We start from the raw sequence: 24,627 nt of genomic DNA, 5'->3' as shown, positions 1-24,627 counted from the left end.
GGCTAGTCTGCACATGATGTATTGGGCTCTCAGTGGGCTTGGGTTTTGTTTTTGTGTTTGTAACTATCGTGCGTGAATATCTTGATTTATTTTTTCTTGTGCTGATAATTCTATTTCTGCTCCCTCTAGGACTTCCTCACAGATTTAATGATGTCTGAAGTAGACCGATGTGGTGATAATGAACACCTTATATTTCGAGAGAACACACTGGCTACTAAGGCAATTGAGGAATATCTGAAACTTGTAGGACAGAAGTATCTACAGGATGCTTTAGGTAATTCTGGACTTTCTACGCTCTGTCATCTAATTGGTTTTAAAGATTTATTTTTTTATTTTTATTTTTTTACCTGGGGTCACTAAATAAAATTGGGACACGTGGAGGGCAACAGGTCTCCCAAAAGCTGATTTATGAGCAGAACTGGTAAATGTATGTATGTAGGTTAACGATTAATAATGTAATAAGCACAGCATATCCCTCTCATTAATACTCTCGCCGTTGAGATAAATCAAGCCAATCCCCGTGCTGGGCAGAGTGTTTCTGGGATATAAAGACATGTACAAGTCAGTAGGTTCCAAGAAATATATATTATCTATTTTTAGAAATATTGTCTGCTCCCCATGAATCTCAGTGGGCAGAAGATAATTCAACGGATTTAGTAGTGTGCTGAAAAAAAGCAATTATATATACTGTATTAAATAACAGGGAAGAGTCACAAACAGAATTTCTAAGATAAAGAAGAGTTAAAATGCGAGTGCCCCAGTGTCGCACCCGATGTAGTCGAACTGTTTTGTAACAGTTTGACTTTTTACCTTCAGTCGCTCTGGGTATGTTTTATTGTTTTATTAAGGCTTTTATGCCTTTATTTCACTTTATGTAGACTCAGCATTATTTTGCAATCGGCATGTGAATCTACGTAATGAAGTCCAGCAGATTCCCGTGTGACCCAAGGTTGTCTTCCGATTTCCTATCTCTTTGCTTCCCGTTACCTTATTTTCCATCAAAACAAGCCTGTATACAATGTTGCTTAAAGTGTTACTCCGCTCTTTATTTACTGTACCTTTTTAATGAAAAATCTTGCCCTAATGAATATTATTCTTTACGCACAACTCCATAGTATAGTTTACATGTAAAGTTCATTGATTAATTTATATAGGTTTTACAGAAAATCAGCCCTCTATACTCTTTCTCTATGTACATATTATCTCTGAGAAGCACATACGTTCTATAAATTGACTAGCTAGAGAGATGAAATGCTTACCTGGCGGGGGGAGAAAGGAGGTATTTAATGACAGGAGCAATCCCACTGATCGTATCAGCGATACTCTCTGCCGGTGTTTACAGGACAGGTCTGTGCAATGCACATTTATTGGGTGCTCAGCTCTTATCTGTTATTTTCACTTCATTAGCAGATCTGTAATTACCAGCTCATTTTCCAGTCTGGTGGATTTAAGTTGTGACTTTGAAATCTTCCTTTCTGTACAGAAAACCTCTGTGCCCAGAAGGAAAGCTTTCATTTAATTTCCCACTCGGTAAAAGCGCCCCTTCTATCTGCTGTGTGTACTCACAGCTCTGCTGAGGGATACGTGACTGCTGCCTTAAAACGTCTAAAAATAAACCGAAGAGAGAAGAAATAAAACGCTACAAAAAGTGAAGCTTAGCATTATGATAATGACAGATAAAATACCTGCAACTCTGATCGCTTGGATAAGTTGCGGGGGTGTTTAAGACCTCCCAAGAGTCCTGCTCGTGCATAAATAGTCACTTTTTTAGACATCTTATATTCCCTGCTTTCTGCCCTTGTGAAATGAAAATTAGGACTGGGCTGATCTCATTACTAATACAACCATTGATGCGGATACATTGTATATGTATTATATTGGCAGGCTACTGTATTAGTAGAATTCTAGTTCCAGGTCTGCAGGAAGGACTCTTAAACCCAGGAAAAAGGTTTGTTTCTCTAAAAGTAAGATTTATTATACTGAAAGATTTTTGGATGTTCTTTTGATTCCAATTGATTAAAGCAATATATATATAGAATACTCTTTTGACTTTACACGAAACATCCTTGGAAATACATTTTGTACAACATAAGGCTTTGCCTGCATTTCTGGTTCTCTAGGAGTTAACGGGGTCTTTGTGTCGCATTCAAGACTTATCATACTTCTTAAATTGTTGGTGGCCTACAAGCAGATGATAAAATTCAACAATTGTAAATACATTAAACGGACTATTGGAGGAAACTGACCACGTTTAGGCTGGAGAATGTTTAATTTGGCAAACAGGGCCTAAAATAGTTTGTCAATTCCCCCAACGCGCCTGGTTTATTGAAATACCCTATTATAAGCATTCAGGCTGACCTGCTACTGGCCTGGGCCTTGGTTATAAGTGGCTGATATCCTATATTTACTATTGACCAATATGTTGTTTTTTTAATTATCACAGGTGAGTTTATAAAGGCCTTATACGAGTCGGATGAAAATTGTGAAGTTGATCCTAACAAGTGCTCGACCTCGGATCTTCCTGAACACCAGAGCAACCTGAAAATGTGCTGTGAATTGGCTTTTTGTAAAATCATCAATTCTTACTGGTGAGTACGCAAGGATTATTTTGGTTTGATAGGTGTTGTAGAAGAAGAACTTCTGTAACTGCATGAACTGGGATCAGCTAAGGGGGTGCCATTAGTATCTACTGGGAAAGACTAAGCACAGTAATGGGTCTTAACCCGCCCTCTCCAATAATAGTGAGATATTTATAGCAATGTTTTACCCCATATATATATATTCAGGAAGGTGTCCCAAATCATCTTGTGAGTGATTTCAATACACAATATAAAGAGGGTAAGGGATATCGCAGCCTTTCAGGTGCTGTAGAAACATCTCTTACATTTCTGTTTGTAAAATATTGTGTGTGCACTGAGTTTATTTCAAACCAAATAACTCGGAAAAAACAAACCAAATAACTCGGATAGCACATTATTTACACACCTACCCCAGTTATCAAGCCGGACAGTGCTGTTCCGTGCACATTATTAACCACATACATTGCGAGAGCACAGGAGCCATAATGAAAATGCTATGTAAAAGGCTTGAGTGCGTCTCGTTCAATACCCCTTTTTGGTGATATATAATATTAGAAGGTAAATAAAGTTAGTCTGCTACTCTAACGTCTCCGTCTTATAGCCCGTTGGTCAGGCAACTGTCTAATAATGTAAGTAAAAATAGATTTTTATAGAAAGGAACCTAAAATGTAAGGTCTCCCCATATTTTTCAATCACGAAAATCGGCATTTTGAGGAACATTAAAATAAAATAAACTTTGAGTTTTGTTTGCCAACCCTCTTCTGTAACTGGTTATTCTTGTTGAAAGAACAAACCAATTGCAGTGTAAGATCCAAAGATCCATGTATTAATAACCTTCCAGATATACAGATATGAACTTCTGAATGCCAAATGGTTGTTAGAACACCGGTTAACAACCATGCAGGTATTAATTAGCCCTATATCTACACATTAAGTTGGTTAAATGCTACCCTATCAGCTTTTGATATTGTCAAAATGAAATATGTGTTTGGGGGAGAAAAAAAACATAAAATAAATTAAAATAGGCTGCAAAAATAGAATTCTCAAACTATTTAATCGATTTATGTAGATCAGAGTAAATAGTTTCTTAATTAAGTTCTGAGGCTGAAGGATGAAGAAAACACTATGGGACAGGGGAGGGAGAGAGCACTATGCGGGGGGACAACTAAAGAGAAGGTAGAAGTGACGTTTTTCATATTAGATTAATCAAATTCATTAAAAGGTGTAATAATAATAAAATTATATGAAAAAATATTTGTTTACATCATTTGGGGAAAAGTCATTTGGGGTTTTCGGACAAGAATTTTCATTTCGGTGCATCCCTACTATCTCCCTTTTTTCACTTTATCGTGATTTCAGAAGCCCTGTGCCTTATGATCAGTCAGATAAGATAGGGATAGATTTGATTTTATAACATGACAGGAGGCTTCGTATTTGCTTAAGACTTTCTTTACTTAAGCTTCACAGCAGCACTTTTTACTTAGTAACAGGGTAACCAATCAGAAAAAAGATAACATGGCATAAAAGTCCCTCCCTGTGACGTCACTTCCTCTTTCTTTGCTGCTTCACACCAGTACAGGTCAGAGTGCCACTGTCTCCTACTTTCTGTGGGTTTTTCTGTGGTTCACTTACTAATTTTCTGTCATCTGTTTTACATCATTCATTATTATTATATACTGTTATATTTGTTCTAATTTTTCTTATCCTTGGTCTTTTATTTATCCACCTTATTTATCCTTTGCCTATACTTTCCTAAAACACTATTGAGATTTTTATGTTTTCACTACATCTAAATTCTATCTTTTGTATTCCGATTCTTTATAACTGTTTTTTTCCGTTTTCTAATATCTGTTTGCTACCTCTTTTAGTCCGGTTTACGAGCGGCATTCTGTGCCCCGTTTTTCCCGGGCTTTTGGGCTGTGGAGAACGCCTCCATCAGCTCTCAGTGCGCACGGCGGCCATCTTGGATCTCGCACTCATCCGCGAGATCCAAGCGGCCTCCTCGTTCGCTTGTGCGCATGCGCGAGATCGCGGCGGCCATTTTCTTGGTTCCGCGATCTGCAATCTCTCCGGCCGTGCGGCGGCCATTTTTTGCCGCATTTCGCGGCGTTTTCATATTTAACTTACCTATATGATTAAACGCAAACATTCAAGTATACCTGCTCAGTACTATATATAACTTAAAATTACAGGTTTAAGTGTTCTCTACTCCCCTCTACTCACCATAGGAGGGATTTTAAAATACCATTAGAACAACCACAATCTATTTCAGACTATCACCCCCTGGTGAAAATTTGTTTATACTACATTAACCTATACTCTCATTGAATAAAACAATCCTTGTTTATATTACTGAATACCTTGGAATACATATAGGGTAAATTCCCTGTCTATACCTTTGACTAAATACAACCCATACTTATACTGTGGATGGGTATAGGGAAAAATCCCTACACAAGATTTATGATTGCTGTTTACTTATACAGCCCATGATTGGCCCGCTTTGTCTGTGCCTCCATACCTCTATACGGGTCTGTATAATTATTCCCAGAGGTTATTTATGCTGGGTGACCCCCAGTTTCAGCTTGCACTGCGGATTTATAACATATTGTGATATATGGTGACGGCCTTAAGATACATTCTAATGCTGGCCTATTCTGCCCCATAGGTCTCAACACTGTTGCTATGGAGGCTTCAAATCAAGATCAAAACCTGCAAGCAATTATTAATGCGGCTGTAGCCGTTTCACTAGAAAAGGCCCTGGCTCGGGTGCTGCCCATTGAGCCAAAGGATCCACAAATATCTGAACCCCCGCTTTCTGACGAAGAAGCGGTGGAGTCCGATTCCACAAAAATAAACCCTTCCAAACCCAATAAGAGATATTGGAAAGGGAATGGGCCAGAACCTCTCAAACGCAAGGGGAAAGAACCGGCGAAACGCCCCAAACAGTCAGACACTAAAGAGAAGCACTCAGTCCAACCCACTCTATCGGAAGAGGAGGAAGATTCTTTCGACCTACACCCCTTAGCCATCCTAGATGAATGGCAAGCCGACCACTCCTCTGAAGATGAGGAAGACTGGCCCGAGACATCGTTTAAAGGAGCACCTCTCCTTCAAACTGCTATGGGAGATCTCACAACTGAAGATATGGTACCCAGTTCCAATCCTTCTGGGGACGCTGAATCCTTTCTGGATTCGTTTGGTCAACCTCTTTTCGACCCAAGACAGATCAGATACCCTCGATCATCTGAATGGTCACTCCCAGACCATCTCTCCAAGTATATACATTTTTGGATCAGGAGACCCCTAGATCGGGAAGTCCGCAAGCGCCTAAGAGCCGAATGTCCCAGACCTTCTCTACCGGACAAGGTCGCTGTCACCCCAGAGTTTGACACACTGCTCTACACATATATGGCCAGATCCGGCCGTGACCCTAAAAAGGGCATTGAGCGCAGCTTGCGCCTCACGCAAGACAAAATGCTAGATATCCTGGGTCCCCTGGCCAAAATTCTTCTACTGGCTGATGAAGCCCTTTCTAATGAAGATCCTTTAGACCCATCCGTGATAAGAGAATGGGCACTACGCTCAATTTGCCTGCTGGGCAATGCAAATACATCTCTCTGTACCGAGCGTAGAAAAGCAGTGCTGCTGCGCATGGATGCCAAGTTAGCTGACTTGGGAACAAAAGAATTGGGTCCCAAGGCCAAAGGCTTGTTGTTTGGAGAACCCTACATTAAAGAATTACATAAACATGTAAACTTATACGCCACACTAAACAAGGCGCAGTCATCCATGAAAAGGGTATTCCATCATCAACCCTCACGGGTTTTTGGCAGGGCTGGCCGTACAAGGGGTCGTACAGTCAGCCGCTTCTGGTCCACAAATCAACGCCAGAGAACCCCCACTTCACCATTCTTCCCCAACTATCAATCAAGGGGCTCCTACACCCAAAAGGCGGATAGGGGAAGAGGATACAGAGCCCGCGGACGCAACAGATACCCAACAGGTGAGATTCCCTATCTTTCACCTTTCTACTGTTTATCATGCGGGCAGGTTGTCACTTTGTGTAGACATGTGGAAGACGCTGTCTTCAGATACCTGGGTTCTAAACACAGTTCAAGGTTATTCCATAGAGTTTCATTCTCTCCCTTCTCAAACAGGTTATCCTCTCTATCCAACGATGTCAAAATCTCAGAATCGTCTTCTCGATTCAGAACTACGTTCTCTTCTAACAAAAGGAGCGATTCAACCTGCTCCCCTCGACGAAGGCTTCCTCAGCTCCGTCTTCTTGGTCAAAAAGAAATCTGGGGAATACCGCCCAGTAATCAACCTTCGCCAACTGAATACTTTCGTGGTTTACAGACACTTCAAAATGGAAGGAATACATCTCCTCAGAGACATTCTCCGACCAGGCGATTGGTTCACCCGACTCGATCTCAAGGATGCTTACCTCTCTGTATCAGTACATCCATCCAGTCGGCGTTTTCTCCGCTTTCCTTGGCACCACCGGATTTTTCAATTCACCTGCCTTCCATTCGGCCTGAGTTCCGCCCCGTGGTGCTTCACCAAACTACTCAAACCAGTCACCGCACATCTTCGAGAAAGGGGCATTCGTTGCCTAATCTACCTCGACGACCTCTTGCTACTCTGCGAAGACGTATCCAGGCTGCGTTCACAGACGAACTATACATCTTTATTGATCGAATCTTTGGGATTCGTCATCAACCAAGAGAAATCATCACTGGCCCCATCCAGAGTCATTCAATTTCTCGGCTTCGAGATCGACTCTTCAACCTGTGTTCTTCGCCTGCCTCAATCCAAGTTAACTGCGATCAGGAAAGAACTACGCAAAACGCTTCGTCAAGCAGATCTACCCCTCCGAGGTTTGGCTCGGATCGTAGGCCTACTTTCAGCCTCCATTCAGGCAATCTACCCGGGTCCACTACACTATCGGGCCATGCAACGCTTGAAAGCTCAATTCCTCCGGACCCACCCATCATACGATCAGAGGGTCCCGATCACCACCGAAGTGAGGGAGGAACTTTACTGGTGGCTCCGCCACATGTCTGCCTGGAACGGCAAGGCAATTTTCGGTCCCACTCCGGACTTCGTGGTGGAATCAGACGCGAGCCTTCTAGGCTGGGGCGCAACCTGCCATACATCATCCACCGGAGGACCATGGACCAACACAGAACATTCTCTCCACATCAATTGCCTGGAATTAATAGCCGGCTCTTTCGCAATTCGCAGTTTGACCAATCATCTCTCAAACTGCTGTATTCTCCTTCGGATGGACAATATCTCAGCCGTCCAATACATCAACAAATTAGGCGGAGCCAGATCTCACATCCTCTCCGAAGTGACAAAGGACATCTACGAATTTTGCTTCCAACGCAACATCACACTTCAAGCAGAATATCTGCCAGGGGAGACGAACGTTACCGCGGATTGGTTCTCCCGACATTGGAGAGACGCCAGCGACTGGCGCCTACACAGGACAATCTTCCTTCGCATCTCCAAACTCAGGGGCCCGTTTGTTCTAGATCTATTCGCCTCCCGGACGAATTTTCAAGTCCCTCGTTTCTTCAGCTGGCTCCCAGACCCAGAATGCTCGGCAGTGGATGCCTTCCTTCAGAGGTGGCCGACAACGGGAGCCTATGCCTTCCCTCCATTTGCGATGATCTCCAGAATCCTTCTTCAGGTTCGCAGACAACAGGTCATGCTGGTTCTACTCACCCCACTCTGGCGGGGCCAAGCCTGGTTTCCAGATCTCCTGGACCTCTCCTGTCGACATCCCCTACTGCTACCTCCATGGCCCAATCTCCTAGAGGACCCTCAAGGGAATCCTCATCCAATGATACTGCAAGACCACCTCCACCTAGTAGCTTGGACTCTTTCAGGGGAACCTGGCATTTCGGAGAACTATCGCAGAGAACTAAGGAACTCCTCTGGGATTCATGGGCCCCTGGCACCAGAAGATGCTACCTTTCCTCCTGGAACACTTGGTGCAATTGGTGCCTGGAACGGCATACCGATCCCCTTACTGCCCCTAGACAGTTCATATTGAATTTCCTCTCTCATCTATTCGACCTGGGCCGATCCTACCGATCCATCAACGTTGCCCGGTCAGCCATCTCGGCAGCCCACGTTCCCCTAGAAGGAACTCCAGTGGGCCAGGACCCGCTGGTTTGTAGGCTTTTGCGGGGCATTAAACTGGCTCGCCCTCCAACACCGAAATACTCCCATCTCTGGGACGTCAATGTCATGATTCACTTCCTGGAAACTTGGCCAAACAACGAAGATCTATCCCTCCGTCAACTCTCTGCAAAATTCACCCTGTTACTTTGCCTAGTGTCCTTCCGACGGGTATCGGATGTTCGAGCATTTGACCATGACGCTGTCAATTTTTCTCCAGAAGGTGTCACCTTTTTAGTATCCAGACGGACAAAATCAAACTCTTCTTCAGTGTTTTACCCGTACTTCCCTAACCACCCGAAATTATGTGTGGTTTCACTTCTCTCCCGTTATTTACTACTCACCTCCTCTCTCCGTTCAAACTCCTCCAGCCAACTATTGGTCTCGTATGTTCGACCTCACCATCCGGTATCAACCACAACCCTTGCCCGATGGGTTAGATGGTTACTCTCCCTGGCCGGGATTGAAGCATCCTTCGGAGCCCACTCCATCAGGGGAGCGGCGGCATCGGGAGCATTCAACGCGGGAGCCTCTCTTCGAGACATTCTTCAATCGGCAGACTGGTCACGGGAGCAGACGTTCCGCAACTTCTATTTTCGTCCGGCTGTGCACGCTTCTTTACCCCTTCTCGGGGAGCGTTAAAACAGCAAATACGAAGCCTCCTGTCATGTTATAAAATTGTAGATTATGCTAGCTTTAGTGTACCTATAATCTTAATTTTATTAATGACAGGAGGCGAGTATTTCCCACCCATTCACTATCGTTTTCCCCCCCTTTAGAGTCGCCTCATTAGGTAAGTTCATCTAAGATAAGAGTAATACACGATGTATCTTCTCCCAGGGGGGGGGCTAAGGGTTACACTCTATGGTAAATAGTTTAACACTTTGTTGGAGGTGGGCTATGATATATAATTTCTAATTACTGGATGTCATAATTTTAGAAATCCAATTCACGGATTAATCCTTGGTTTCGACTCTGCTCTCTCGTTTCAGCGTAAAGCTCCCTCAAGAGGACAAGCCTAGGTGCCGTATCATCAAGCATTATCTCAGCTCTCCAAGAAGACTTCTTTGTTTACGTTCCTGTTCCCTCTCAAGCATCAACTTTCTCACCTGGCATTCTGGATTTCGCATCTGGACTTCTTTATCAGTTTCCTGTTCCTATTTGTTCGCAGCCAGAAAGAGGAAGTGACGTCACAGGGAGGGACTTTTATGCCATGTTATCTTTTTTCTGATTGGTTACCCTGTTACTAAGTAAAAAGTGCTGCTGTGAAGCTTAAGTAAAGAAAGTCTTAAGCAAATACTCGCCTCCTGTCATTAATAAAATTAAGATTATAGGTACACTAAAGCTAGCATAATCTACAATTATAGCACAGAAAGGGAGCAATTAGTAAAGCAACTCTATGCATTTAACCCTGGCATCTATGGAGAAGTAAAAAAAGAGCTGTTTTTACAATATTTAAGGCTGTGTTTAAAATTAAATAGGGCAACAAAACATTTTCATTATAGCACTCCTTGAAGCTAATTAGCAAAATGTTTCATCAGCGTGGAAATCGTAAGCAAATGGTGCAGGAAAATGGGAAAAAATATACAGCGAGCTCAGCATTCTAAAAAACCAACTGCATTAATTGTCATTAAATTAAGCCGGTTTATGATGGTGCACACATTACATTCCACCTGGGGTGTTTTATAGACTATAAATTGTTTTATAAAAGACAAAATAATAAAATAAAAACAATTGTAGCTTGTCAAAAAAATCCACAGAACATAATTTTTGCTCTGAAAATCCCATAATTGTTATTACCGAGTAATGATGTTTTCTTGTAATTCATATTTTTTGCATTAGTAGACTATTGTGTTGCTGGTTTTGTGGACTTATAATAAACATATTCACAATGAATCACAGGGCCGTTATTATATAGACATCGGCAATGTGACAGATCTAACGGGCTCAGTAGGTCGCTGAGATATGAGTGAAGGAAAAGTTGAATAGGGTTCCACCTGCTATTAGCCAGTTCTGTTCTGATGGTTTTATTAGCCCACATCCTGCTCTGAGCAGCCAGATCTAAAATGTTGTAAAAAAAATAAAAAAGAAAAGAAAAGAAAATAAATTAATATGCTGCAGTAATTTAGCATTAGCAGGGCTTTCTACTATGGAAACAAATACTAGCAATGCCTTATCATAGCATGTCATGTCCTACTCATTTAGCATTATCAGGGTTCGAAAGAATAACATGCCACTCATTTAGTATTATCCAGGGTCTATAGAAGGGAATGCCATATTCATGTAGTGTTAGCTAGGAATTATAGCTGTATAGAATAGAATGTCCTATTCATTTAACGTTAGCTGGGATTTATAGAATGGGATGTCCTACTCATTTAACATTAGCTGGGATTTATAGAATGGGATGTCCTACGCATTTAACGTTAGCTGGGATCTATAGAATGGGATGTCCTACTCATTTAACGTTAGCTGGGATTTATAGAATGGGATGTCCTACTCATTTAACATTAGCTGGGATCTATAGAATGGGATGTCCTACTCATTTAACATTAGCTGGGATCTATAGAATGGGATGTCCTACTCATTTAACGTTAGCTGGGATTTATAGAATAGAATGTCCTATTCATTTAACGTTAGCTGGGATTTATAGAATGGGATGTCCTACTCATTTAACGTTAGCTGGGATTTATAGAATAGAATGTCCTATTCATTTAACGTTAGCTGGGATTTATAGAATGGGATGTTCTACTCATTTAATGTTAGCTGGGATTTATAGAATGGGATGTCCTACTCATTTAACGTTAGCTGGGATTTATAGAATAGAATGTCCTACTCATTTAACGTTAGCTGGGATTTATAGAATGGGATGTCCTACTCATTTAACGTTAGCTGGGATTTATAGAATGGGATGTCCTACTCATTTAACGTTAGCTGGGATTTATAGCTGTGTAGAATAGAATGTCCTATTTATTTAATGTTTGCTGGAATCTATAGAATTGGATGTTCTACTCATTTAGTGTTAGATGGGATCTGTAGAATGGGATTTCCTTCTCAAATGTTAGCTGGGATCTAAAGAATGGGATGTCTTACTCTATAAATGCTAGCTGGGCTCTCTAGAATGGAATGTCATACTCAATAAATGTTAGCTGGGATCTCTAGAATGGAATGTCCTACTCATTTAGTGTTAGCTGGGATCTATAGAATGGAATGTCCTACTCATTTAGTGTTAACTGGGATCTATAGAATAGAATGTCCTACTCATTTAGTGTTAACTGGGATCTATAGAATGGAATGTCCTACTCATTTAGTGTTAACTGGGATCTATAGAATAGAATGTCCTACTCATTTAGTGCTAGCTGGGATCTATAGAATGGGATGTCCTACTCATTTAGTGTTAGCTGGGATTTATAGAATGGGATGTCCTACTCAATAAATGTTAGTTGGAATCCATAGAATGGGATGTCCTACTCATGTGGTGTTAGCTAGGAATTATAGCTGTATAGAATAGAATGTCCTACTCATTTCATGTTAGAATGATAGAATTGATAGAATAGAATGTCTCACTCATTTCATGTTAGCTGGAATTGATAGAATAGAATGTCCCACTCATTTCATGTTAGCTGGAATTGATAGAATAGAATGTCCCACTCATTTCATGTTAGCTGGAATTGATAGAATAGAATGTCCCACTCATTTCATGTTAGCTGGAATTGATAGAATTGAATGTCCTACTTATTTGTTGTCGGCAGAGTTTCCTGGAACTAAATATACCATTTGATTAGTGATACCTGGGATACATAGAGCGGTTTGTAGAAACGCACAATGTCTAATGCTGGTGTAGGAGCTCTTACAGTTTCCAAAATGAAGTTATTAGTCCGCGGTCAATGGGGGTCTGCACTACACTATACAAGGGGTTGATTTGTTAAGTACAGAATCAGATGGGAAACTTAAAATCTTCTTATATATTTTTGTTGTTGCGGTGGAGTAGTTTTGGGGCAAAGTATTAGTGTTCTTTTTCGGTATTATCCATAAAATAAATAACTTACTAGCCATTTAAGGTTTAAAACAAATATATATATATTTTGGGCAGTCTTTCTTAGCAAAAAGTTGTACATGCACGGTGTTGGTAATAAAATGGGTTAAAGCACAGACAAGTTTTTCCTGCCGGCAATAGTCTATTTTCCCAGAAAATCGACTTCATTGTGGCAGTTTGTACAGTGCTGTAATATTACACAGTACTTTGGCAGTGGATTGATGTTCAGCGTTCACACTGGAGGGATAACATAGGCCATCAGCTAATCACTATGCTGATTCACTATTTATAAATCTCATCCAAATGTATATTTCCATGGTAACGATGCTGCGCAATGAAATATGTAAAACGCATCAACGGGTTTTGAATCCGTTTATAATACTTTATACTATAAGATAGTGACATTAAAGTAGAGATGGATCAGTTCAAAACTGTATTTCGAGGAGAAACACAATTTAGCAAGAATAAAACCAAAACGCAAACAGATATGCGCGCACACACACACACACACACACAAAAAACTACTGTTTCAAAATTAGTTATTTGTATCCAGAATATATGCTTTATCCAGAATACACACATATGGTTAATTGAAGGATTGCTAAAATCATTTGAAACACACCGGCTTCATTTAAATTAAGAAGATGATGACATCAACTTTGCTCAGCTGTGTAAAGAGAGGCTGTTCTGACACGTTTAGTTGTTGGATTTAAAACAGGTATACGATTGTAGCAGAACACACAAAAGGTTGCGGACAGGTTTGGACTCAACAAGAAGTCCTACGTCAGTGACATCAAACTTGGCAGAGTTCTGAACTGCTTTGCACGAGGCTCAGCCAACCTAAATGTCAAAAAGGTAGCTGAACAGCATAAAAAACTCACAAACATTCTCTGCCAAGACTAGCCACCATTATCATGTATCAACAAGCAAAGGAAAAACACGTAATATTCTAGATGTAATATGTATAGAAAAAGTTACCTGCGCACTTCCCAAATCCCTGTGCATATTAAATAAATGGAGGTGATTTACTAATTCCAATAGCCATTAGATGCAAGCCCACCTGCCACGTCAAGCATGCATCTAATGGCCATTGGAGTTACTAATAACCTCCATTTATTTAAATATGCATACGGATTTTGGGAACCTTGCCTAACCTTTGTCGCCCAGCCTGTATCCCCCTGGTGTCCTCCTCCCTCCCCATATTCTTTATATCATTTATTTTATTAATGATTTATTTATTTTTTCTATTCACCCCTATTTATGTCCATCCCTGTTGTGCATGTCCCCTACACCTCTGTAATCCCTCTCACCTACCCTGTACTGTTACACAACCACGTGGCAGAGACGGCAGTGTCCTCTGCCCGATGTGTCAGCTCCGTGCACTCAGCCTGCACAGTGAGTGAAGAGACTAGGATATGATGGTACGTCTACATACAGTGCAGACTGAACCCACAGAGCTAACAGACTGGGCAGAGAGTGCAGTATATGATGTTACATTCCTGCACCTCTACATACAGTGCAGGCTGAACCCACAGAGCTAACAGACTGGGCAGAGAGTGCAGTATATGAGGTTACATTCCTGCACCTCTACATACAGTGCAGGCTGAACCCATAGAGCTAACAGACTGGGCAGAGAGTGCAGTATATGATGTTACATTCCTGCACCTCTACATACAGTGCAGGCTGAACCCATAGAGCTAACAGACTGGGCAGAGAGTGCGGTATATGATGTTACATTCCTGCACCTCTACATACAGTGCAGACTGAACACACAGAGCTAACAGACTGGGCAGAGAGTGCAGTATATGATGTTACGTTCCTGCACCTCTACATACAGTGAAGGCTGAACCCATAGAGCTCACAGACTGGGCAGAGAGTGCAGTGTATGATGTTACATTCCTGCACCTCTACATACAGTGCAGACTGAACCCACAGAGCTAACAGACTGGGAAGAGAGTGCAGTATATGATGTTACATTCCTGCACCTCTACATACAGTGCAGGCTGAACCCATAGAGCCAACAGACTGGGCAGAGAGTGCAGTATATGATGTTACATTCCTGCACCTCTACATACAGTGCAGACTGAACACACAGAGCTAACAGACTGGGCAGAGAGTGCAGTATATGATGTTACGTTCCTGCACCTCTACATACAGTGCAGGCTGAACCCATAGAGCTCACAGACTGGGAAGAGAGTGCGGTATATGATGTTACATTCCTGCACCTCTACATACAGTGCAGACTGAACCCATAGAGCTAGCAGACTGGGCAGAGAGTGCAGTATATGATGCTACGTTCCTGCACCTCTACATACAGTGCAGGCTGAACCCATAGAGCTGACAGACTGGGCAGAGAGTGCAGTATATGATGTTACGTTCCTGCACCTCTACATACAGTGCAGACTGAACCCATAGAGCTAACAGACTGGGCAGAGAGTGCAGTATATGATGTTGCGTTCCTGCACCTCTACATACAGTGCAGGTTGAACCCACAGAGCTAACAGACTGGGCAGAGAGTGCAGTATATGATGTTACATTCCTGCACATCTACATATAGTGCAGGCTGAACCCACAGAGCTAACAGACTGGGCAGAGAGTTCAGTATATGATGATACGTTCCTGCACCTCTACATACAGTGCAGGCTGAACCCACAGAACTAACAGACTGGGCAGAGAGTTCAGTATATGATGATACGTTCCTGCACCTCTACATACAGTGAAGGCTGAACCCATAGAGTTCACAGACTGTGCAGAGAGTGCAGTATATGATGTTACATTCCTGCACCTCTACATACAAAGCAGACTGAACCCACAGAGCTAACAGACTGGGAAGAGAGTGCAGCATATGATGTTACATTCCTGCACCTCTACATACAGTGCAGACTGAACCCATAGAGCCAACAGACTGGGCAGAGAGTGCAGTATATGATGTTACATTCCTGCACCTCTACATACAGTGCAGACTGAACCCACAGAGCTAACAGACTGGGCAGAGAGTGCAGTATATGATGCTACGTTCCTGCACCTCTACATACAGTGCAGGCTGAACCCATAGAGCTCACAGACTGGGCAGAGAGTGCAGTATATGATGTTACATTCCTGCACCTCTACATACAGTGCAGACTGAACCCATAGAGCCAACAGACTGGGCAGAGAGTGCAGTATATGATGTTACATTCCTGCACCTCTACATACAGTGCAGACTGAACACACAGAGCTAACAGACTGGGCAGAGAGTGCAGTATATGATCTTACGTTCCTGCACCTCTACATACAGTGCAGACTGAACCCATAGAGCCAACAGACTGGGCAGAGAGTGCAGTATATGATGTTACATTCCTGCACCTCTACATACAGTGCAGACTGAACCCACAGAGCTAACAGACTGGGAAGAGAGTGCGGTATATGATGTTACGTTCCTGCACCTCTACATACAGTGCAGACTGAACCCATAGAGCTAACAGACTGGGCAGAGAGTGCAGTATATGATGTTACATTCCTGCACCTCTACATACAGTGCAGACTGAACCCACAGAGCCAACAGACTGGGCAGAGAGTGCAGTATATGATGTTACATTTCTGCACCTCTACATACAGTGCAGACTGAACCCATAGAGCTAACAGACTGGGCAGAGAGTGCAGTATATGATGCTACGTTCCTGCACCTCTACATACAGTGCAGGCTGAACCCATAGAGCTCACAGACTGGGCAGAGAGTGCAGTATATGATGTTACGTTCCTGCACCTCTACATACAGTGCAGACTGAACCCATAGAGCTAACAGACTGGGCAGAGAGTGCAGTATATGATGTTGCGTTCCTGCACCTCTACATACAGTGCAGGCTGAACCCACAGAGCTAACAGACTGGGCAGAGAGTGCAGTATATGATGTTACATTCCTGCACATCTACATATAGTGCAGGCTGAACCCACAGAGCTAACAGACTGGGCCGAGAGTGCAGTATATGATGTCACATTCCTGCACCTCTATATACAGTGCAGGCTGAACCCACAGAGCTAACAGACTGGGCAGAGAGTTCAGTATATGATGATACGTTCCTGCACCTCTACATACAGTGCAGGCTGAACCCACAGAGCTAACAGACTGGGCAGAGAGTTCAGTATATGATGATACGTTCCTGCACCTCTACATACAGTGCAGGCTGAACCCACAGAGCTAACAGACTGGGCAGAGAGTGCAGTATATGATGTTGCGTTCCTGCACCTCTACATACAGTGCAGGCTGAACCCATAGAGCTCACAGACTGGGCAGAGAGTGCAGTATATGATGTTGCGTTCCTGCACCTCTACATAAAGTGCAGACTGAACACACAGAGCTAACAGACTGGGCAGAGAGTGCAGTATATGATGTTACATTCCTGCACCTCTACATACAGTGCAGACTGAACCCACAGAGCTCACAGACTGGGCCGAGAGTGGAGACCGCAGGATATGTTACGTTTCTGCACGCAATCAGATAACCGGTTCTAAAGGATTTAGATTCTGTCACGCAAACTCGGTGGGATTCTGCAGACAATAAAGAAATGTTTTGTTTTTTTCTACTGAATTGATAACGTTGTGTTTCAGTTTGAATGGTGCACGATACATCATTTAAAGTCAACTATAAGTTTCTGGACAGAAGCCGTTATCAGGGACAAGGAGTTTCATTACTTGTTTGGTCCTCTTCATAAAACTCACTTAATAATAATCCAAGACAATACATTTCCAGCAATCATCTCTGAGCACTCCTGAGACAAGATGTACATTTCTCAGCTCTAATCTCCCAATCAGCGCACGCTTTATGTCTCCTGCTTGAAAGACTCAATAAGCGTTCCTGAGATGTGAAGCAGGATTGCATGCTTGTCAGAGATGAATTTCGGGAAACCGAGGCAAAACAAGACAACCTGGTTTTATGCAGTCTTACAGTGTGTGTGTGTGTTTGTGTGTGTGTGTGTGTGTGAATGCCAGCACAGTACTTTCAGTATAACTGCATATCTATATGGAAAATATACCGTTGACAAATCTGAATAGAAACCCCATCAGTGAATGTCCGAAGGCACAGTCAGCTAGGAGTACGACCAGGGCAATTTGCCCAATGGCCAGTCCAACAAGGGGGCAACAGCTAAGCTCTGTTTATGTCTACCCAGTATTTTTTACCACCCCAGCTTATTGTTTTAATCTGTACTCTGTACAGCATTGTCTGTATGTCTTGTCCCATGCCCATCAGAAGACAAGGTGCTGGGGCAAGAACTATTTTATATATATTCTTTTTAGGGGGCAATCTTCCAGGGGAATTGTGTACATCGGGAGACAGTTGAGCGAGCACCGAAGACCTATGGGGATGGGGCAAGGATATAGATCTAAGTACCCTCTAGTTGGTATTAAACACTCACTTTCGCACATGGAGAGAGCATACACTCACCTGTTTAGCTGAAGGCTTGGGACTTCTTGTATTTCAGAAACCTCCGTTAAACTAGGCAGTGATTAATAAGCCTTGTCTGCATACAGTTGGGGAACAAGTGAAAGTGTTAAGTCATTTTCCTTAATGAAGCTTATATTCGGATAATACATTTATAGTGATGTAATATTTACAAAAAAATATCTTGATATGAAAAGCGAAACCAGAAATGTAGACGTTATATTGTATGGTGGGGGAAACGTTAAGAAATACATTCTTATGGATTTGTAGGATGGAATCTGTAAAAATGCTGTAATTGAAATTTTTTTTTAATGTTTCTATATACAGCGTGTTCCCAAGGGAGCTAAAGGAGGTGTTTGCTTCTTGGAGACAAGAGTGCAACAGCCGAGGGCGCCCAGACATCAGTGAAAGACTCATCAGCGCTTCCTTGTTCCTGCGCTTCCTCTGCCCGGCCATCATGTCCCCGTCATTATTCAACCTTCTCCAGGAATATCCAGATGACCGGACAGCTCGAACTTTGACGCTGATTGCCAAAGTCACCCAGAATCTAGCCAACTTTGCAAAGTGAGTCTATCCCCAGGAGAAATGGGTTTCTATGCAGCACCACTCAATGGAGACCAACAATTAGCTGGAAAAATCAATGGCTCTCAGTCATATTGAATTTAAATTGTATTCTTCACGCTGTCAATTATGCTCCTCTTTATCAATTTAAAGATGCAGCACACTTAGCAACACACACGGGAAAAGTAATTAATTAAAAGGGCTCACATACAGAACACAGTTCTTCTCTTTTTATGTTTATTTAGTGAAATATAAGAAAAGGTCTAGACAAAAGAATTAATTCAATGCTGCTGCTATTTGCTGATGCTAGTTTTTACAGTATTTGTACAATATGCAGCACCTCAGCATTTAGCTTATTTAACAGCGACAGCCTGCATTTTATTTCGCTTTGTGTTCCATGTAGGACCATAATATGCATAATTGGCACGAGTCTTGATTAAAGTGGATCTGGCATCCACAAATGTGTGGATGACAAGGTCTGTTACAGGAAAGTTTCAAAATGCAATGTATTCATTTTCAGCAAATGTATCGATTAAATGTTCGATTTCCCTGAAGCCTGCATTTGGGTCCTTGCCCTGTACTGCCCACTGCGCACATCAGTAACGGCATACTGATGAGCACACAGCCATTGTAGCAGTGGTTCTCGTTATTTATACCATCTTACTAAAAATGGAGAAGGAGAAGAGAGGGAGTGTGTGTCATATATATATATATATATAGCTTTCCTTGTTTTTTGTAGGAGTGTGGTTTTTCCTTGCTTTTTGTACAATTTTTGCTAAACCTACCCTGGACTTTATTGGTTATAACTAGGAGTGGAAGTTTTTGGACTTTAGATATATATATATTTTTTTTCTTTTTTCCCTCCTGGGTGGTAAATAGATATTTTTGTATATTTCTCATTCTCGGGTCCTCTACCAAAGGCCTGGGAGCCTGAGGGTTCTGCGCAGTATCTTAGCTGTTCCTAGAACTGCACTCTTCTGGCCAGTGATTTCAGATGTCCCATCTGGATTCTGTTAACGCCATTCCCCCAATGTAGGGGTCACAGCCCATGAGTCCTCCTTTTACAACTGGGACTACTACCGCCTTCACTTTCCGCATAATGTCTAGCTCTTCTTTTAGTCCATGGTATTTGTCCATCTGCTCATGTCCCTTCTTCCTGATGTTATAGTCACTAGGTTTTGCCACATCCACCACTACTGCAGTCTTTTGTTTGTCTGTCCCTACAATGTCAGGTTGGTTGGTCACTACTTGCTTGTCTGTCTGAATCTGAAAGTCCCACAGGATCTTAGCCCTATCATTCTCAACTACGCGTTGTGGTATCTCCCATCTGAACTTAGGTAGGTCCAGCCCATATTCTGTGCAAATGTATTGGTGCACAATCCCAGCAACTTGGCTGTGCGCCTCCGTGTGTGATGTTCCTGCTAACATCTTGCATTCGGCTACTATGTGCTGGATTATCGCACAGTACTCTTTGCACAGTCTGCACCATGAGTGTTGCCTGGTGTGGTAGACCCCACTTCCATATATAATATACAAACTTACAGAAGCTTAGTGTGTTTATTTCTGTGCGTGTATATTGATTTTATATTTTTGTCTGATACCATTTATCGCTTTGGGTATGGTTCAGATTATATCGTACTATATTCTCAGTTGCAATTAATCTTATAATCCAGCAAGCTTCTTTTTTTTTTTTTTTAAGGTTAGAGCAGAGATTGCACCATATACTTAACACTCAATAGGTTGCCCTGAGAGGGCCACACTGTACATTGAAAACAACTGCGCATTGTCTTCACAGGTTCGGCAGTAAGGAAGAGTACATGTCATTCATGAATCAGTTCTTGGAACACGAATGGACCAATATGCAACGATTTCTGCTGGAGATCTCTAATCCAGAAACAATTTCAAACACTGCTGGTTTTGAAGGCTACATTGATCTGGGCCGGGAACTTTCAACACTGCACTCTCTCCTCTGGGAAGTCCTCTCTCAGCTGGATCAGGTATGCAGCTGCCACATAATTGTTGGTTGTGCAGTTTTCCAAATATACATTTGTTCTAAATTAAGTTTTTATTGAGAACTAACTCATAAAAACCCTTACATCTAAACACTCCCTGATTCAGAGGAACTGGTCTGTTTCTCATCCATTCTAAAGGACAACAGTCGGGCTGTGGTGGTTATGGTGCCTGTAATGTTACTTCAAGTTTTAATAAATATAATAAACTTTTAAAGACTTAGAAGTGAAATTTTACAAGCCGTTTTTCAATGTTTTATTGGTATTAGTATCAAACATTTACATTGAAGTATTACTTTATTTTATTTACTGAGAAGGTAGTGGATGCATGAATAGCCTTCCAGCTGAAGTGGTAGAGGTTAACACAGTAAAGAAGTTTAGGCATGCGTGGGATAGGTAGGGCTATCCTAGATATAAGGTAAGGCCAGAGACTAAATCTATTATTTAGAAAATTAGGCAGACGAGATGGGCCGAATGGTTCTTATCTGCCGTCACATTCTATGTTTCTATGAAAGCGACAGTGAACATCCATCCTTTATTATATTTCTTTCTAATAGACAGCACTAAGAATTGGATTTGCAACAGATTGTTTAAACTTTTTAAGTCCCAGTGACGTGGTCTGGGTGAAGTGTCCCTATCCTCTTAAGCCTGCAATGTTAAAAAAAAATAAAATAAAATAAATAATAATTTTAAAAATAGGAGTAGATATAGCATCTGTACTTCTAACACTATAGCGTTCCTTTAATATCTCTGCACTCACCTGGGTCTTTGGTTTATCCAGTGTTACCAGCAATGAGTATTTTAATTCATTAATCAGACCCCTATAAAATAAAGTATCCTTTTCCAGTCTATTGTGTGTACTTGCTGTACTGCCTGTGTAGTGATGCGTCACCTTGCAGACGGCTAATTCTGAGCCTGTCAGCGCACCGTGGGAATTTGAAACATCTGTTGTTGCTGTAGATAGGTTAAATATCACTGAATTAGGGCAACCTCTAGTGGTGAGAGCACTCTGCACCATGTAAAACAGTGATGGCTCACCTTGACACCATAAATTGTTTCTGGAATACATTTCCTATGATGTCCAGCTAGCTTTTAGACTGCTCTTAGACTCGTAAAAGCTAGCTGAGCATCATGGGAAATGTAGTCCAGAAACAATTTATGGTGTCAAGGTTAGCCATCCGTGATGTAGAACTTAATGCAATGCTTCACTGCTCAGTATTATCTTTAACTATTTTTTGTCAAACTGCAGCTTCCACAAGGCTGACACATCCATTTCCAAGCCTTGTCTCTATGCTGCCTCCTGCGATAGCAACTTATGTAAAAAAATATAGCCTTGATCAGAAATGCTTTTCTCTAAAAAAAAATAAATTAAAAATAATACTTTTAAATAAAAATATTGTTCATCTTCTTTCATTTTTTTTTTTTTTTTTTTGCTGGTGAATTTTCCCCAGTTTGAGGTGGACGACGAGATGGTACACGGCTTTCCACTCAGATGGAATACACCAACATCTGATTTAGAATACAAAGTATTCTTTGGTAAATCAAGATCAATGCCTAGACCAGGGGTCGTCAGCCTTTTAATACCTACCGCCCACTTATGTCTTTTTTTTTTTAATGGTAAAATTTCCTAAACGCCCACTGGTGCCACATTAGATATCCATGTATAGGGGTCGAAACGTTGTTATTTTTTGGTGCTTGGGTCCAATAAAATTGCCTATCTGTTGGAATACCTTGGAGTGCCTGGATTCTTTTCTACATGTATACACTGGTGCCACATTAACGCAAGTGCACATTTTTCTTTTAGAAAGGAGTTGTTTGGTTTTTTTTTTTAAATGTATTTAAATGTATTTTTTTATTTTTACTTTATTCATATTTATACAGATCTAATTTAAATTTAATGAATTTAATAACGCCTTTTCGGTTTTCCCTTTTATTACAAACAGCAACGCTGTATTAGGTGGCCAATTTTATAACATGTCACCATAAAAAAAGTTCCCCTTTTCTATTTTTTTTCTTCTTCCTTTACCCTTTTTCTCCTTTCCTTTCTTCTTCTCCTTACTCCTCCCTTATTTCAATCACCATTTCACCATTCCTTATTTACATTTTTTGTTAGCCAACAGAAAAAAATAATCTCTCTATATCAGGGGGTCTCTTTTTCTTCTATTTATTTTCTCATACTTTTTCTTTTATTTTCTTTTATGTTACGTAAACAGAAAATACCAGAACTTAGCTTGCCAAAGTTCAATATCAGCCACTCTAAATGCCAAACTTCTTCCTGTCCCTGCTTTCACATTGAGTGCATCAGCTCCCCTTCTCTACCGCCGTCTGTCCCAATCAGGAGTGCAGTCGCGCATGGGATTCCATTTGGACATCGAAAGAGATTTAGCAAACAGAGGCATTCAATAAATGAGTGTTGGGCGTTTTTGTGAGACCTCTCTTGATGGCTGGAGGGAAGCACGCGCCTGCGCCAAGCATGTGGTTGTGTTGTCCGCCAGCTTCCTGCTTTCGTCATAATGTTCCATTGTGACATCACAAGCTTATGTTTCTATATATGGGCAGTTACGTAACGGGAGCTCTCCCGGGCGGGTATAAAAGGAGCCGGAGTCCCGAGACGTAGCAATACAAAGACATTGGTTATGGTCTGTGGAGCCTAGGCTAAAAAAAATATAAATTAAAAAATAACTATAGGTAAAATCTGGTGGGTGAGAGAATTTTGAGCTAAATGTTGCTAGTCATTTGTCAGGTCACCAAAAGTCGCTGTTCGACGTTATTAATCAGACGACTTGCATCACAGACATCCTAGGTAAGTCAAATTTGTAAAAATTTCATTTAGAACACTAAAATACAGACAGACGGACAGATGTGGGTTTTGATAGTATTGTAATTCTTTTCTTCAATGTTTCAGTAAAAAACAACAACAACAAAAAAACAACAACAAAGTTACTGAAAAATGAAATTACAAATTAAATTATAACTGGCACTGCAGATATTTTCACATTAAATTGGCAATGCCCGTGATAGAGAAAAAGTAATGTGTCTTGTTCAGATAGTGCCCAGCCTTCATTATATATAACAACATCAAGGTTTGAACACACCATTCTCTTTATGACCTAAAACCAATAGACTGGGAGAATTGATTACAAATCCTATCTTTTTAAGAACAGATTTTAAAAAAATTATTTTTTTCAAATTTGGCAATTGCTCAGCTTTTTGTTAACGTTAATCCTATTTACTTTGGTTCCCCTTAAATCGTCTGGGATTTAAATGAGGTGCAGCTGGTCGCTGTTTGCGAACATATATGGATAACTGCAAGCTTTGACTCGGGGTTTATATATACAGTTCAAGTTAGTTGAGATGGGTTGCTCAATTTTACAATATACAGTAACTCCTCTTATATATTTCTCATATTTTTTTCTTATTTTATGACATAAATAATGTCCCTATTAATAAGAGTCTGACACATTTTCAGGCACCTTAAAGGTAAACAAAATCAGACAATGCTGCATTGAGAACCAATATGAAAGTATAATAAAGATGTATGGCTACATTATATCACCTGTTGAAACATTAGCTGTGTTCGTTCAATGAGATGTAAAATAATAGATCATTACAGAATAATATAAATCATAATACCAAGAAAAAGAATATATATAAATTTTATATTTTAAATCTGTATTTACTCTATATACATTGCTGTTAATTCAGGTTCTGCTGGCATTTTGAGAATCTTAATTTCCAAACATACCAGCATGTTCCTTAAAAAAATTATTGAACCAGCCTGTTCAGGCATGTTCTACATAGATATGTGTATCTTACTTACATGTCATAATA

General features: G+C 41.2%; 1 protein-coding gene across 9 annotated transcripts in view; it reads left to right on the top strand.

Annotated features, from left to right (window-relative positions):
- The window catches only part of DAB2IP (DAB2 interacting protein), a 586,435-nt gene that overhangs the window by 529,251 nt on the left and 32,557 nt on the right, over positions 1–24,627 (top strand). For all 9 annotated transcript variants that reach the window (XM_063432812.1, XM_063432814.1, XM_063432815.1 and 6 more), the window contains 4 exons: positions 130–274; positions 2,444–2,588; positions 18,554–18,790; positions 20,583–20,784. In XM_063432812.1, the coding sequence (XP_063288882.1) occupies positions 130–274; positions 2,444–2,588; positions 18,554–18,790; positions 20,583–20,784 (729 nt within the window). The remainder of the gene's footprint in view (positions 1–129; positions 275–2,443; positions 2,589–18,553; positions 18,791–20,582; positions 20,785–24,627) is intronic.

Source organism: Pelobates fuscus, chromosome 9, assembly GCF_036172605.1.
Source record: "Pelobates fuscus isolate aPelFus1 chromosome 9, aPelFus1.pri, whole genome shotgun sequence".
NCBI classification, from domain to species: domain Eukaryota; kingdom Metazoa; phylum Chordata; class Amphibia; order Anura; family Pelobatidae; genus Pelobates; species Pelobates fuscus.
This window is presented reverse-complemented; position numbering and strand designations above follow the sequence as displayed.